General features: G+C 39.6%; 1 protein-coding gene across 3 annotated transcripts in view; it reads right to left on the reverse strand.

The window, feature by feature from the left end:
* Positions 1–15,142, reverse strand: part of LOC105474557 (dynein axonemal heavy chain 8) — a 316,668-nt gene that overhangs the window by 268,794 nt on the left and 32,732 nt on the right. For all 3 annotated transcript variants that reach the window (XM_011729344.2, XM_011729345.2, XM_011729346.2), the window contains exons 9-11: positions 12,065–12,178; positions 6,144–6,251; positions 2,933–3,034 (exon numbers count right to left, since the gene is read on the reverse strand). In XM_011729344.2, the coding sequence (XP_011727646.2) occupies positions 2,933–3,034; positions 6,144–6,251; positions 12,065–12,178 (324 nt within the window). The remainder of the gene's footprint in view (positions 1–2,932; positions 3,035–6,143; positions 6,252–12,064; positions 12,179–15,142) is intronic.

Genomic DNA, 15,142 nt, shown 5'->3' on the forward strand with positions numbered 1-15,142 from the left:
CAATGTGCGTTCATATAATTGGTTATAACTTCCCATATTGAATTAGTTCATGCAGAAAAGGGGCCTGTGGCTTTAATTAGTAACTGCAGACCAATGCTCCTCTTACCAATTTCTACTGCCATTTCCACCTTTGACAGGTGATTTCTCTGCATTCTTTGATGCTTGTCACACACACAAGCCTCCCCTTCCTCTTTCTCCATTCTAATTGGCTCATTTATTTCTTCCGTTTTTATCAGAGCAGCAATTCCTAGATTTTTGTAGATGAGGTATTTCACTGAAATGCTGTAAACTTGCTAGTTGAAGCCTATCACAAAGTTTTTCCACTTCTTCCACCTTTTCCACTTATTGTCAGAAAAAGTGATTTCCGGTCTTCCTTGAATTTTGAAGGTTTGTCTTTTCCTTTTAACAACTCTTTTCTGGATATCTTTTCCCTTCTTTGCCAACAATACTTGTTGTTTAACTTCCTCTTCTTCCTCCTTAGCTATTCAACCAGCTTTTAATTCAGCTTGTCTTTGCTTTTCTGTAGCCTCTTGCTTCTTCAATCTTGCTTCTTTCTTGGCTTTCTCTCTCTTTTTTTTTTTATGTTGAGACAGAGTCTTGCTCTGTCACCCAAGCTGGAGTGCAGTGGCGCGATCATGGCTCACCTCACTGCGGCCTCAGCCTCTCAGGCTCAAACAATTCTCCCACCTCAGCCTCCCAAGTTGCTGGGATTACAGGTGTGCACCAATACCCCTGGCTAATTTTTTGTAGAGACAGGGTTTCATCATGTTGCCCACGCTGGTCTCGAGCTCCTGGGCTCAAGCGATCTACCCTCCTCGGCCTCCCAAAGTGCTGGAGTCACAGGCATGAGCCACTGCGCCTGACCTTGGCTTTCTCTTCCTTGAATTTTTTTATCCTTGTATCATAGCTATGTGTATTATCAACTAATGTTTTCAATTCATTTATTCTTTCTTTCTTTGTGCTCTTGTTGCTCTGTTCTTCTTTTCAATCCCTCTCTTGTCACAATATTCTGCTTTCTTCCTTCTGTATTTAAATAAGAAAATTCTGTCCAAGCATAAAAACTACACCAGAAGGAATAAAATGATGGATTCATAACACCAGGTTTAGAAACTTTTTTGTGACCATCTGGAATTATTTTTGAATAGTGGGAAAAACACTTCAAAGAAACTGTCCCTTGCTTCACTTTTAGAAGGAACTGAGTTTCCAAATGTATGATCTACACTGTTAAATGCTCCTCTTTTCACTGGGTCATATATTTTATAATTTTAGTGATGCAAGTGAAGTAGTCATTATCTCTTTCCTTTATTGGTTCACCGGCTGCTTTCCATTATGTTTTAAAACCACTGCTTTATGAGCTGCTTTGATGTGTCTCTGTGTAGCTTTGTATCTTACATGGCTAAGTCCAAGACCTGCATAATGATCCTGATTCTTCCAGTCCTTAGAATCCACTGTTTTCAGCATGAGAAACACGAAATGCAATTCTTCCTCTTCTTATCCTCCAGTTCAGAGGTCAGAGCAAGGGTGATAGCAGTGCCCTGGCCAGGATGGCAGTCAGCACCAGGCCTGCAGGAATAATGGTTCCCATCCTGGGTGGAGGGCACTGCGATACTTTTCAAACTTGACCTCCCTGTTCAAGCCACACACTTTGGCACTACGAAGACCAGGGAACCTGCACACAGAGATGACCAATAACCACTTCCAGAAGGAGGCTTCTTGCTGTGGCCATTTCTTTCCAACTTTCTTTTTTTTTTTTTTTTTTTTTTTTTTTTTTTTTTTTTTTTTTTTTTTGAGACAGAGTCTCGCTCTGTCGCCCAGGCTGGAGTGCAGTGGCGCAATCTCGGCTCACTGCAAGCTCCGCCTCCCGGGTTCACGCCATTCTCCTGCCTCAGCCTCCTGAGTAGCTGGGACTACAGGCGCCCGCCGCCGCGCCCGGCTAATTTTTTTTGTATTTTTAGTAGAAACGGGGTTTCACCGTGGTCTCGATCTCCTGACCTTGTGATCCGCCCGCCTCGGCCTCCCAAAGTGCTGGGATTACAGGCGTGAGCCACCGCGCCCGGCCTTCTTTCCAACTTTCAATAAGCAGGTCACTTTAATTCTATACAAACTTTTTCAGAAAATGGAAAAAGGAGGAATACTTCCCCCCACCCTCCATTCATTCTGAGACATTAATGCCAAAAACACAGACAAGGTCAGTATGAGAAAGGAAAATTATAGGCTCTCTCCCTCACCAATACAGTTCCCAAAAATCCTAAACAAAACTGTAGCAAACTGAACTTGAGTGGCTTTTAAAAAGATAATTACACCATGACCAAGTTGAGTTTATCCCAGAAACGTTACGACAGTTTTAGAAAGTCTAAAAATGTCATCTATCACATTAACAGACTGAGGAGCAAAATTCTATAAGCATCTCAATCAATATGTGCAGAAGACAATTTTTCAAAACCCATTCATAACTTTAAAAAATATATCTTGGTACTAAACTAATCTGATCGAAGATATATTTAAAACTTACAAAAGCATCCAACTAAATCGGGGAAATGTTAGAAACATTGTCTTCTAAACCAGGATCAAAATTAGGATGCCAACTACTACCGTGTTTATTTAAGGATACATGGTAATCCTAACCAGTGCAAAAAAAAGGCAAAAAGTTTAATTACAACAGGGGCTGGAATGAGATGTAGTGGCCAGAGCATATGAAATGGCACACAGGAGTCTAACACAGGCAGCCATGGAGAAGATGAAAATTAAATTATACCCTAAGAGAAGCACTAAATATAAAGGGAAATAGATAATGAGAATTGTATTCTTTTTATATTCTCAACACTACTCTGCAGGAAGTTTTTTCAGTTAACATATTTTGTGAATAAACAAAGTAAAATTGGGCAGGATGGGAAAAGATTTAATTTATGAAAATAAAAGTACTTCTACAAACCTGAATTTTCTTTAGTACCACTGGCGTTTCCTGATCCCATACATGGTTTAATCCTCCATCAGTAATATATGCTTTACATGCTGTTACCATTTGATTTGTTACCTAAAATAAATACAGGTACAAAATAATTATATGTAAAAAGAGAAAAAATATTTATATATAAATTTCAAACCACAAGCATAAAAATATGATAAAGAGTAAACCTATGGGCCAAGTGCAGTGGCTCATGCCTGTAATCCCAGCACTTTGGGAGGCCAAGGTGGGTGGATCACTTGAGCCCAGGAGTTCAAGGCCAGCCTGGGAAACAGAATGAGACTCTGTCTCTAAAAATAAAAAATAATAATAATAACATTAAAAAAAACTAGAGAACTTGAAATTGGAATTTTCATTCTCAGAATTTTAAAAGAAATTCTATTGATGAACTGAACATCAATTGGCACAAAAATGAGCAAATGAGTGAGCCAGAAAAGGGCAAAGATGGAAGAAAAAAAATTAAGAGAAATGGAAGTTAGATGCAAGGGGAGAGAATAAATTGAATGGGTAGGTGTGTTAGTCCATTTACACTGCTATCAAGGAACACCTGAGAACGGGTAATTTATAGAGAAAAGAGGTTTATTTGGCCCACAGCTCTGTAGGCTGTACACGAAGCATAGCACCGGCATCTGCTTCTGATGACAGCCCCAGGAAGCTTACAGTCATGGTCGAAAGCAAAGTGGGAACTGGCCTCGTATGACAGCAAGCGAGAGAGATGCCAGGATCTTTTAAACAATCAGCTGTTGCACGAACTCATTACCACAAGGAGGGCACCAAACCATTCATGAGGGATCTACTCCCATGACCCAGACACTTCCTGCCAGGCCCCAACTCCAACACTGAGGATCACATTTCAACATGAGATTTGGAGGGGACAAACATCCAAACCATATCAGTGAACTAGGAATAATCCAAGGCAAAAGAGGATTGTTTCCCAGGAATAAAGAGAAAGGAGGTCAGGTGCAGTGGCCCACGCCTGTAATCCCAGCACTTTGGGAGGCCGAGGCAGGCGGATCATGAGGTCAGGAGATCGAGACCATCCTGGCTAACACAGTGAAATCCTGTCTCTACTAAAAATACAAAAACTTAGCCGGGCATGGTGGCAAGCACCTGTAGTCCCAGCTACTTGGGAGGCTGAGGCAGGAGAATGGCATGAACCCGGGAGGCAGAGCTTGCAGTGAGCCAAGATCGCGCCACTGCACTCCAGCCTGTGTGACACAGCGAGACTCCGTCTCAAAATAAAAAAAAAAAAAAAGAGAAACGAAAGTCTTTGGATTGAGACAACTCAGCAAGTGTAGAATGAGATAAATGTAAAAGAAAAAGTTTGAGATTTTAGAAATTCAAAGGTAAAGAAAAAATCCTAAAAGATTCTTGGGAGAATAAAACCAGTTACCTACAAAGGAAACAAGAATCAGATTAGCACCAAGCTTCTCATCAACAATATTGAATACTAGACAATGATCGAGCAATATCTTCAACTTCCCAGGAGACAATGATGTCGAATTTAAAATCCAAGTCACACCAGCATCTGAGTGATCACACAAAATGAAAGTGATTTTCAGACATGTAGAAATCCAGGAAGTTCACCACCCTGAAACCCTCTCTGAAAGAACTTTTTTCAGCAAAAGAAATAATGAATCCAAGAAGGAAAAAGATGTGGGAATCACAAAACAGTGGTGATCAATAAATTAGCAATACTTGGATTTTAGTCTGAATACTTGTTGATTCACAATGTTGAAAAAAATGTTAAGAATAATATGGAACTGTTAAAAAAAAGTATTTGTGATACTTGCACAGCAAGAGACTTTATTCAGGACCCTTGTGATAGGTATAGGGACCACTGAAATGGGATCTTGCAGCGGGAAAGAGAGATTGCGCTCAACTCTGAACACAGCGTGGGCAAGCAGGAATGTACAGCCAAGGGGCAGGATGGGGGTCAGTGGGTGGAAAATTATTAAGAGGAAACATCAGAGGTAAGGGGGATTTTGGCTAAACTGACCTAACAGGATTCTTGCTCAAGACAGGCCAAAGTGATCGGACAACACCTGGGGGGTCGGGGAGAATGAAAACCTGATCAGATATCTAGAGTCATCAGATATCGAGAATGGGCGGTTCTTGCTAAACTGACTTAGCAGGGTTCTCTGCTCAAACTAGATTTTACTAGAAAGTGCACAGATGGGCCTACCAGAAGATTCAGAAGCCAAGCAAAGAATCTTTCTCAGAACTAAAAATGATCTCAATGTGGGACATATATGGCAAGAACGAGAGAGACTGGTAAAGAGGAAGGATTCTGAGAGTCTTGTCGTATTTAGGACATAGTGATTAAACCTATACTTTGCTTTTTAAAAAAACTTAAAATGTGACTGTGACTTTATATATTTAGTTGTGCTTGAATAATTTAGAAATAAATTCTATTCATGTGGGGTTTTTTTCCTGTTGTTGGGTCTTTTGTTTGTTTGTTTGTTTGTTTTTTGAGACAGGGTCTTACTCTCTTGCCCAGGCTGGAGTGCCATGGTGTGATCACAGCTTACCACATTCTTGAACTCCCAGGCTCAAGGGATCCTCCTGTGTCAGCCTCTGGAATAGCCAGGACTACAGGCACACACCACCATGCCCAGCTAACTTTAAAACATTTTTTTTGTAGAGCCAGGGTCCCCCTATGTTGCCCAGGTTGGTCTCAAACTCATGAGCTCCAGCGATCCTCCCACCTTGGCTTCCCAAAGCGCTGGGATTACAGCCTGAGCCACCACGCCTGGTCTCCTGTGTTGCTTGAGTAATTTTTCAAATTATTTTAAATAATTAACCATGTGGTGCTACACAGGAAGATTTTACACAAAATATAGTGCTGATGGGAGTAGCTAAAGAAGCACTGTTAATAGTAAACACACTCCTATCTCTTGGGTAGAATCAAAACTATTTGAAATGAATAAATTAAAAAGCCACCAGGCACATTTTCTTTTAAGTATTGGGGCTTACACCTGATAAACAGAAAAGTACCAATTACTCCCTTCAATTAAGTACAACCGAGTCCAGTCAGCACCTTTCTCTTCTTGCCCACTGGAAGTACTAAAACTCTGAGAGGCGATCAGGCTTCCCAGTTCCCTTCCTAGGGCTCAGAAGGAAAGATTTGCTAACTTTTTCACAGGATGACATGTAATTTCCTCCCATAGAAACTTACCTTGATAAACAATGAGGTCATTCTCTCTGAGGTATTATAATACCTTGACACGCCGTGAATCATTCTGATGGCATTAATCAAATTTTGTATTCCATGTGCCATGGAAACCTAACATTGAAACAAATTAAGTGAATTCCATCATATGCATATAGTTTTAATAACCAATATTCTATAATACTCAAAACTCTAAACATGCACAAAATAGTACAGCATTTTTATCTTAAAATCAAATTTTACTAAATGCAATGCAGTATTCTAGACTAGACCCTGGAACAGATAATAGGACACTAGTTTTGACAAACAAAGGTAATACAAGATGTTAACAGGAGAAACTGGGTAAAGAGAATTCTGTGCTATCATTGCAACTTTTCTGTAAATCTGCACTTAAAAGTTTATCTAAAATTAAATTTTAGAGGTGAGAGCAATTTTAAGGTTAATAGTTCATTCTGCTCTTTTTAAAGGTGAAGAAACTGATACCTTGAGGGGTAAAGTGACTTTCTTATGGTCAGAAACGTAGCTAAAATAGAAATCAGACTAGCATTCACTTTCTTTTATGCAACTCAGTTCACCTTTTAGCAAACCTACCAAGTGCCATTAGGCTCTGAAGATACTGGAAGAAATCCAAACCTATTCGTGAGTAGCTCACAGCAGAGTGGAAGAGATAAACACAAACAAGTAAAACAAGTAGAACAAGATAGAGCAAAGCAGAACAGGAACAACAAGGATATAAAACAATCGCAAACATAAACTGAATGCTTACTATATTCCAGGCTAAGAGCATTAGCATGTTATCCTAAGATATGCTGACAACAACCATGAAAGGTAGGTTTGATTACATCAGATATAAAACATCACTGATTGTAAGACTGCACCATTATTTTCTGTGCTATTGAGAAAGAAAAAAGACACCCAAGATGAGGAATCTAACTCCTACACAATACTAGGCCACCAGTGGGCCCTCCCTGTTAAGGTAAGCATGAAATAAACCAACCATGGAGAAAAAGAGAGAAACAAAATGTACATACTACCAGGAGGAGGAAAGAAACCAAGCTTCTTTGAGAATGTATGCACAGGTACTCAACTGCAGTCTGAATTCATACGAATGGTACCAAAATCAAAAACAAAACAAAACAAAAAAAACACACCCTCAAGGACAGAACTAATAATTTAAGGTAGTATCAAGTCACAACCACAATGATTCATAAAACCTAACTGACTAAAGTATGTCCTAAGTTCAGAGATACTAAAATGTGAAAAAATGTCTTAGAATCTGTAAAATAAAGTGTCAGGCCTCTGAGCCCAAGCTAAGCCATCATATCCCCTGTGACATGCATGTATATACATCCAGATGGCCTGAAGTAACTGAAGAATCACAAAAGAAGTGAAAATGGCCTGTTCCTGCCTTAACTGATGACATTACCTTGTGAAATTCCTTCTCCTGGCTCATCCTGGCTCAAAAGCTCCCCCACTGAGCACCTTGTGACCCCCGCCCTACCCACTGGAGAACAACCCCCTTTGACTGTAATTTTCCACTACCCACCCAAATCTTATAAAATGCCCCCCCCCCATCTCCTTTTGCTGACTCTCTTTTCGGACTCAGCCCACCTGCACCCAGGTGATTAAAAAGTTTTATTGCTCACACAAAGCCTGTTTGGTGGTCTCTTCACATGGACGCGAGTGAAATAAAGCATTATCACTGTTCCCATTTTGCAAACGAGAAAACAGAGAGGTAGAGACGTTAAGTCCCTTGCCTAAGATCCAGCAGCTGCAAGTTACCTAGTGGAGATTCTGAGACCCTGCTTGTAACCATGATGCAAATCACTACGGAAGAACAGACAAAGCCAATGGCATCCCTGCCTTCAAGGAAATTTCCTTTTAATTGATGGGACAAGATAAAATATATAAGACTTTTTTTATTGGCAATGGAAGAAATATAGCCAAGAAAAACAACTACTGATTAGTGTATGGTATGTCCTAGACGTGGGGTGTCACTACAGAATAATTAAATCAGTTTTATGTGGCTTACAGAAATTAACATCATTACTTTATAGTTAACCTTGTATGTCAGAATCCCTATTATATATGGTATCTGTAGATCAAAAAGATCCTAATAAAAATATGCCTAGAAGGAGTCCCTTCCACTTTTGCTAAGTCATGTCTACAAAGACCACTAAACTCCAATAAAGAGGGCTCAGGGATGGCATCAAATGGGTCCTTCAGGAAAATGTCCTTCATCTGAACTTTAAACATCATTATTTATAATAGTAGCTCCTTGAGTGCACTGCTGTTGTCCATGTATACACAGTGTTCAGATATCTTATATGTGAAACATATAATAGTAAGATATGCCTAAAGCACAATACCAGGGTGATAAAAAAAAAAATGAAACATACATAAAACTTAAGAACCAGAAATGGAAGCATGAATCCCCTGCACTTTTCCTACCCAAATGACAGTTATGAACTAAACAGCAATTGCTGGTTACTTTTAATCAGAATAAAGAAAATGAGGGGGAAAAGGAGTTGTTGAAAGTACAGATACAGTGGGTGTATGAGTGGGAAGCAATTATATGACTCAATACTATTAGTACTTCTGTCATTTCTAAAGGTAATGCTTGAAACCTTCCTACATGAGAGAATATAAAAAGCTCAACAACAACAAAATAACAATAATAAGGTACATCCATGGTTAGAGTAATCGAACAAAGTTTTTTAAAATTACTAGGATGAAAAAAACATAAGAACTAAATGATTTTTAAATTATATGAATTAAAACAAGTCTTTTGAATCAAGAAGTTGAAATCAGTATACCTTAAAATTTGGTCTTGATAGCAATAAAGAGTATTCTATCTTTCTTTCGAGTTTACTTTTTATACTGAAAGGCTTTAAATATATAGAAAAGTACAGAGAATAATATAATGACCACCTACTCCCATCACCAGATTTGACAAGTGTGAACATTGTGCCATAGTCACTTCCTCTATTATTTTTCACATCAAGAGCTACTTGCAGTAACCCTGGAGTAGACTTTAGGTATTATGTGTATTTCATATTTGCATCTTCAAATCTTGTGAGCAATCCGAAATGCTTGTGACATGTAATAATTTTAATTCTTCTTGGACAGAAATTTTAATTGCTAGTATTGTAAAGTTGGGGAATTAAGTCATCGAGCTACCAAGTAAGCCAAGCAACGGCCCCATTTCTCCAACACCATACAATTTAATTTTCTTTACTTGGTGTCATGTGCACAGAAATACCTAAGAAATGATATAAATGTTCTTATATTAAACAAATTTTACGAAGGTTCACAACACGAGTCCAGCTACTAGTAGCAGGGGTAAAAATGAGAAGAATGAAGTTTAAGAAAGTCATAATTCTTGGTGGGGAGGAAGGGAGAGAGATGTGAGCTGAAAAACTTCCTCTTGTGTACTGTACTCACTACCTGGGTGACAGGATCCATACCCCAAACCTCAGCATCATGTCATATACCCATGTAACAAACCTGCACATGTACCCCTGAATCTAAAATAAAGCTGTGATTTTTTAAACAGTCATAATTATTTACAAATAACACTAATAAGTTTTAAATAAAATCTACAATCTCTTTATGGACTCAATTAAAAGACCCTGCTTTCTAAGGTCTTCCTGTCCCGTCTCTTGGTGCTCCTTGACGGATGATGGATTCCTCACGGCAGTAAGAAATGCACTTGTCCAAGACTCTCAACCGACATTTTTCCCTCCCCTTTCATATTAGACTTCTTGACTACTAACACGCTCTTGGAATGATTATGAACTGCCTCTACACCTTCTTCTTCTCCAACTCTAAGTGATATAGGCCATAATGTCTTTCCTTCTCCCTGCCTCTAGGATGAAACCTGCATTGACCCAAGAAGGTTGGTCAACAAAACCATGTGGCCAGTGCTGCCACCTATATGGAAGATTTGACTACTTCTTAAAAAATTAGAGTGAAGAATACTGAATACAGATATCAGACACAAATTAAATTAATTTGAAAGCATTGGGCTGGGCACAGTGGCTCACGCCTGTAATCCCAGCACTTTGAGAGGCGGAGGTGGGCGGGTCACTTGAGGTTGGGAGTTTGAGACCAGCCTGGCCAACATGGCGAAACCTTGTCTCTACTAAAAATACAAAAATTAGCTGGGCATGGTGGCACGCACATGGTGGCACCTTTCCCAGCTACTCAGGAGGCTGAGTCAGGAGAATCGCTTGAACCTGGGAGGCGGAGGTTGCAGTGAGCAGAGATGGCGCCACTGCACTCCATCCTGGGCGACAGAGAGAGACTCCATCCCAGGGTGGTGGGAGCAGGGGAAGGGAAGAGGAAGCATTTTAACTTAGAGAATACCTTGAAGAAGCAACATAGTAAAATGGAAAAATAATACGATCCATAATGCTAGAGACAGCTAGATTCAAATTTGGTCCCACCACGGATCATCATAGAAATGCTCAAACTCAGTTTCCTAATCTTTGAAATGAGGGTCATTGTGCATACAGAATGAAAACATATGCAAAGCATGTAGCCCAATGCCTATAACAAAAGCTCAAGGATTCTCAAGCCTGGGAACATCTTTAAAAATGCAGCTGTCTGGTTAACCCTCCTGCCTACAAGTGATTTACAAAAGAAGTAACATCCAGGCAAAATGGGGAAATCCTGCCCTAAGTTCTCAACAACTACTAGCTTCCTTGAATTCTCCTTCTATTAAATAAAGGATAGAGTTTAATTTTCATATTTTATATGAAATACTATGAAATACCAGATTATAAATTTGAAGTTAATATAAACTTTTAAAAAATAAAAGCAAATGGTAGTGCTAACATGTTCTTTAAAGGAACTCTATGGAAATATTATGAGAAGAATAGGCTAGAAGTTAGAAGATGGGTTCCGTCCTGCATCCCTGATTAGTTGAGCGATGCTGGCAAAATCACTACACCATGATGAGTTTGGTTTCCTAATCTGTAAACTGGGAAATATCTACCTTGATAGGCAGCCCCGAAGATGGCCCCAGTGATGCTCACCCACATAGTACTCACACCCTTGTATACTCCCCTACCTGCCCAGAATGAACCAGACTCACTTGCTTCTAGTCAATAGAATACAACAGAAATGATGGGCTGTCACTTCAGAGATTAGGTTACAAAAAGAAGGTGGATTCTAACTTGGGTGTTCTCTCATTCTCCTGCTCGCTCTTGGATCACTCACTCCAAGGGAAGCAAGTTGCCAGGTGGAGAGGCCCATGTGGCTAGGGACTGGGGCCTGCCAATAACCACATGAGTGAGCTGAGAAGAAGACTCTCCCCAGTCAGCCTCCCCGACTTCAGATGAGTCCACAGTCCCACTTAGCCTCTGGGCAACCTCATGAAAGACTTGAAGCAGAAGCTCTTAGCTATGCCTTGCCTGGATTCCTGAGCCACAGAAGCTCTGACATGATGAATGCTCACTGTTTTTAAGCCACTCAGTTCTGAGGTAATTTGTTATGCAGCAAAGGGTAAATAATACATTAATATTTGCCTTGCTTATTTCATATTATACTAAAGATTCACTATATATTTAAATATGGGTTAAAATATTAAATATAGTTTATCATTCTTCATAAATATATGAGGAAAATATATATTTTAAATAACTTTTGGAAGGATGTTTTTCCCCAACATATACATATTAAAAGATTTTTAATGTATTAATTATACAAGTCAATTTCTTAAATTGTACTTTTTTTTTTTTTTTAGAGATGGGGGTCTTCTTGCTCTGTCACTCAGGCTGGAATGCAGTGGCACAATCATAGCTCACTGCAGCCTTGCGCTCCTGGGCTCAAGCGATCCTTCCACCTCAGCCTTCTGAGCAGCTAGACTTACAGGTGCGAGCCATTGCACTCAGTTCAAAACTGTACTTTAAAAGCATACTTACTAGGTCATGGTTATAGAGAGGTTGACACACTTTTTCCAAAGTATACAAATATCTGACATTATCTTTGGATTCATTTGCTGTATCAGTGATTCTTGCATCCAAATCACGCCAATTCTAAGAAAAAAATGTATAAGAATTCTATGAAACATCCAAATATATCAGTGTGCTAAAGTTTACTCAAGAAATTCAGTCTTCCCAATCATACATATACTAAAATGGTAGATATTTAAGGGTAATTAATATATATTTTTCTTATAATACTTAAGACAAAGTTATATAAGCACCTTAAATGATTTACTAAAACTGAAGACTCATTCTGTTTATAATTAAAATTCTGTCTGTAGGCTTGAACTGGACCTGCTTCTATGAGGAATGACTTTTCCAGGGTAATTATTTGTGACATTATATTACTCTGGGTCTTCAAGAATGGGTCAAGTTATTAAAACAGAACATCATGGCCGGGCCTGGTGGCTCACACCTGTAATCCCAGCACTTTGGGAGGCCAAGGCAGGCAGATCACGAGGTCGGGAGATCGAGACCATCCTGGCTAACACAGTGAAACCCCGTCTCTACTAAAAATACAAAAAATTAGCTGGGCGTGGTGGCGGGCGCCTGTTGGCCCAGCTACTCAGGAGTCTGAGGCAGGAGAATGGCGTGAACCCGGGAGGCAGAGCTGGCAGCGAGCCGAGATCACACCACTGCACTCCAGCCCGGGCAACAGAGTGAGACTTTGTCTCAAAAAACAAAACAAAACAAAACAAAAACAAAAAACAGAACATTATTCAAAACAAAACCTTACTAGCAAAGTGAAGGCAATCTGAAATCAACAGTTTCTTGTAAGTGGTCATCAAATAGTACCTGTTTAAATAACTGATTATGAGAATGTTCTTCTTTATTTTGAGAAGAAAAATCTATCTTCCTGCAATCTCTGCTCATTTGTATAGTTTTGCATAATGGAGCCTAGTGAACACACAGCATCCCTTCAAATGTTTGAAGTCATTTACCATATCATCACTAAGTCTTTTATTCAAAGATGAGCACTCTCTGTGCCTTTAGTCATTTAATAAGACATGGTCTTTTTTTTTTACTTTAGAACACGTAGGCTTTGTTACATAGTATATATGTGCCATGGTGGTTTGCTGCCCCTATCAACCCCTCATCTGGGTTTTAAGCCCCACGTGCATTAGCTATTTGTCCTAATGCTCCCCCTCCCCTTTCCCCGCTGACCCCTGACAGGTTCCGGTGTGTGATGTTCCCCTCCCTGTGTCCATGTGTTCTCATTTTTCAGCTCCCACTTATGAGTGAGAACATGTGGTGTTTGGTTTTCTGTTCCTATGTTAGTTTGCTGAGGATAATGGCTTCCAGCTTCATCCAGGTCCCTGCACAGGATATGATCTCATTCCCTTTTATAGCCACATAGTGTATATGTGCCACATTTTCTTTATCCAGTCTATCATTGATGAGCTTTGGGGTTGGTTCCAAGGACATGGTCTTAATAGCTTCAACCTCTTGGCCTTTCTACTCTGGACGCACACAACATCACTCTAAACACACATGCTTCAGGAATGAAAGGAAGCCCTCAGTGTGATCTGGCCAATGCGGAGAAGAGCCAAAACATCACCTTCCTTTTTTCTGGAAACTACATCTCTCATAAAGCAGCCTAGGATCAAGTTGACTTGTATCAGTAATATCATTCTATCGACGGATTCGACTAAAACTGTTAAGTCTTTATCCAAAGTTGATCAATTTCTCTCTTTCAAATTCTTTCAGGATTTTTAACGTAGTCTTAATAAATGTTATCTTACTATTAACTGACCATTCTTAACATACTAGGGATGATAAAATCAAGTGCCTGTTTGAGAACTGGTCAGAGATGAAGAGAGCATGAAATGGAGAAGTCTACCCAGCAAAAACAGAAATAACATGCTCTGAACAAAACCATGTTAAAAAAATAATGGGAGCCAAACAGTTTGTCAACAAACCCATCCAACAAAGAAGTTGGGATATCAGTATGGCACCCCCACTCTTACCACTGAAGACCTTCTTGGATCTTTACATTGTCATCCAATATATTTCTTTCCTGCCCTCCTCAATGTCATTCATAGATTTGCTACCACATTTGCTTTGTATCCTTTCTAAAAACTACAGATTAGTATTTTTAACACAAAATGTCTGAAGGTCACTATGGCAGATCATTAGAGACCTCTCTCCAAGAGCTTAAATTGTATATGCCTTTGACCCACAAATTCATAAATTCTCTCCTAGGGATATGCCTTAGAGAAATTCTCACACATGTGCATCAGGAGACATGAATAAGAATGTTCACTGAATCATTGCTTGCAATAACCCCAAACTAGAAACAATCCAAATGTCCATTCTGGGATAATAGATAAATAAATTGTGGTGCATTCATGCAACAGAATGTGATACAGCAATAAAAACAAAGGTAGCAAATGAATAATAATGCACACATTAACATGATGAATTCTCACAAATAATGTTGAGTAAAAGCTGGTTGCAGAATATATGATATGACTCCATTTACATACATTTCAAAAAAATATAAAACTAAGTCTCAAAATTTGGTATTCTGGAGAAAAAAACTGTATAAACTTATTTCAAAATGTATACCAAAGGATGAAAATACATGAATTGTTAAGACAAATCTGGAAAAGAAGAACAAAGAGTAGACGTGCAAAAATTATGATGATTACAAGAAAATGAAGGCCAGGCGCGGTGGCTCACACCTGTAATCCCAGCACTTTGGGAGGCCGAGACAGGTGGATTACGAGGTCAGGAGATCGAGACCATCCTGGCTAACACAGTGAAACCCCGTCTCTATTAACAATACAAAAAAATTAGCCAGGCGTAGTAGCAGGCGCCTGTAGTCCCAGCTATTCGGGAGGCTGAGGCAGGAGAATGGCGTGAACCCAGGAGGCAGAGCTTGCAGTGAGCCGAGATCACGCCACCGCATTCCAGCCTGGGCGACTGAGCAAGACTCCGTCTCAAAAAAAAAAAAAAAAAGAAAATGGCAAACAGTGGCCGAGTGTGGTGGGTCATGCCGGTAATCCCAGCACT

This window comes from Macaca nemestrina, chromosome 5 (genome assembly GCF_043159975.1).
Source record: "Macaca nemestrina isolate mMacNem1 chromosome 5, mMacNem.hap1, whole genome shotgun sequence".
Lineage (NCBI taxonomy): Eukaryota > Metazoa > Chordata > Mammalia > Primates > Cercopithecidae > Macaca > Macaca nemestrina.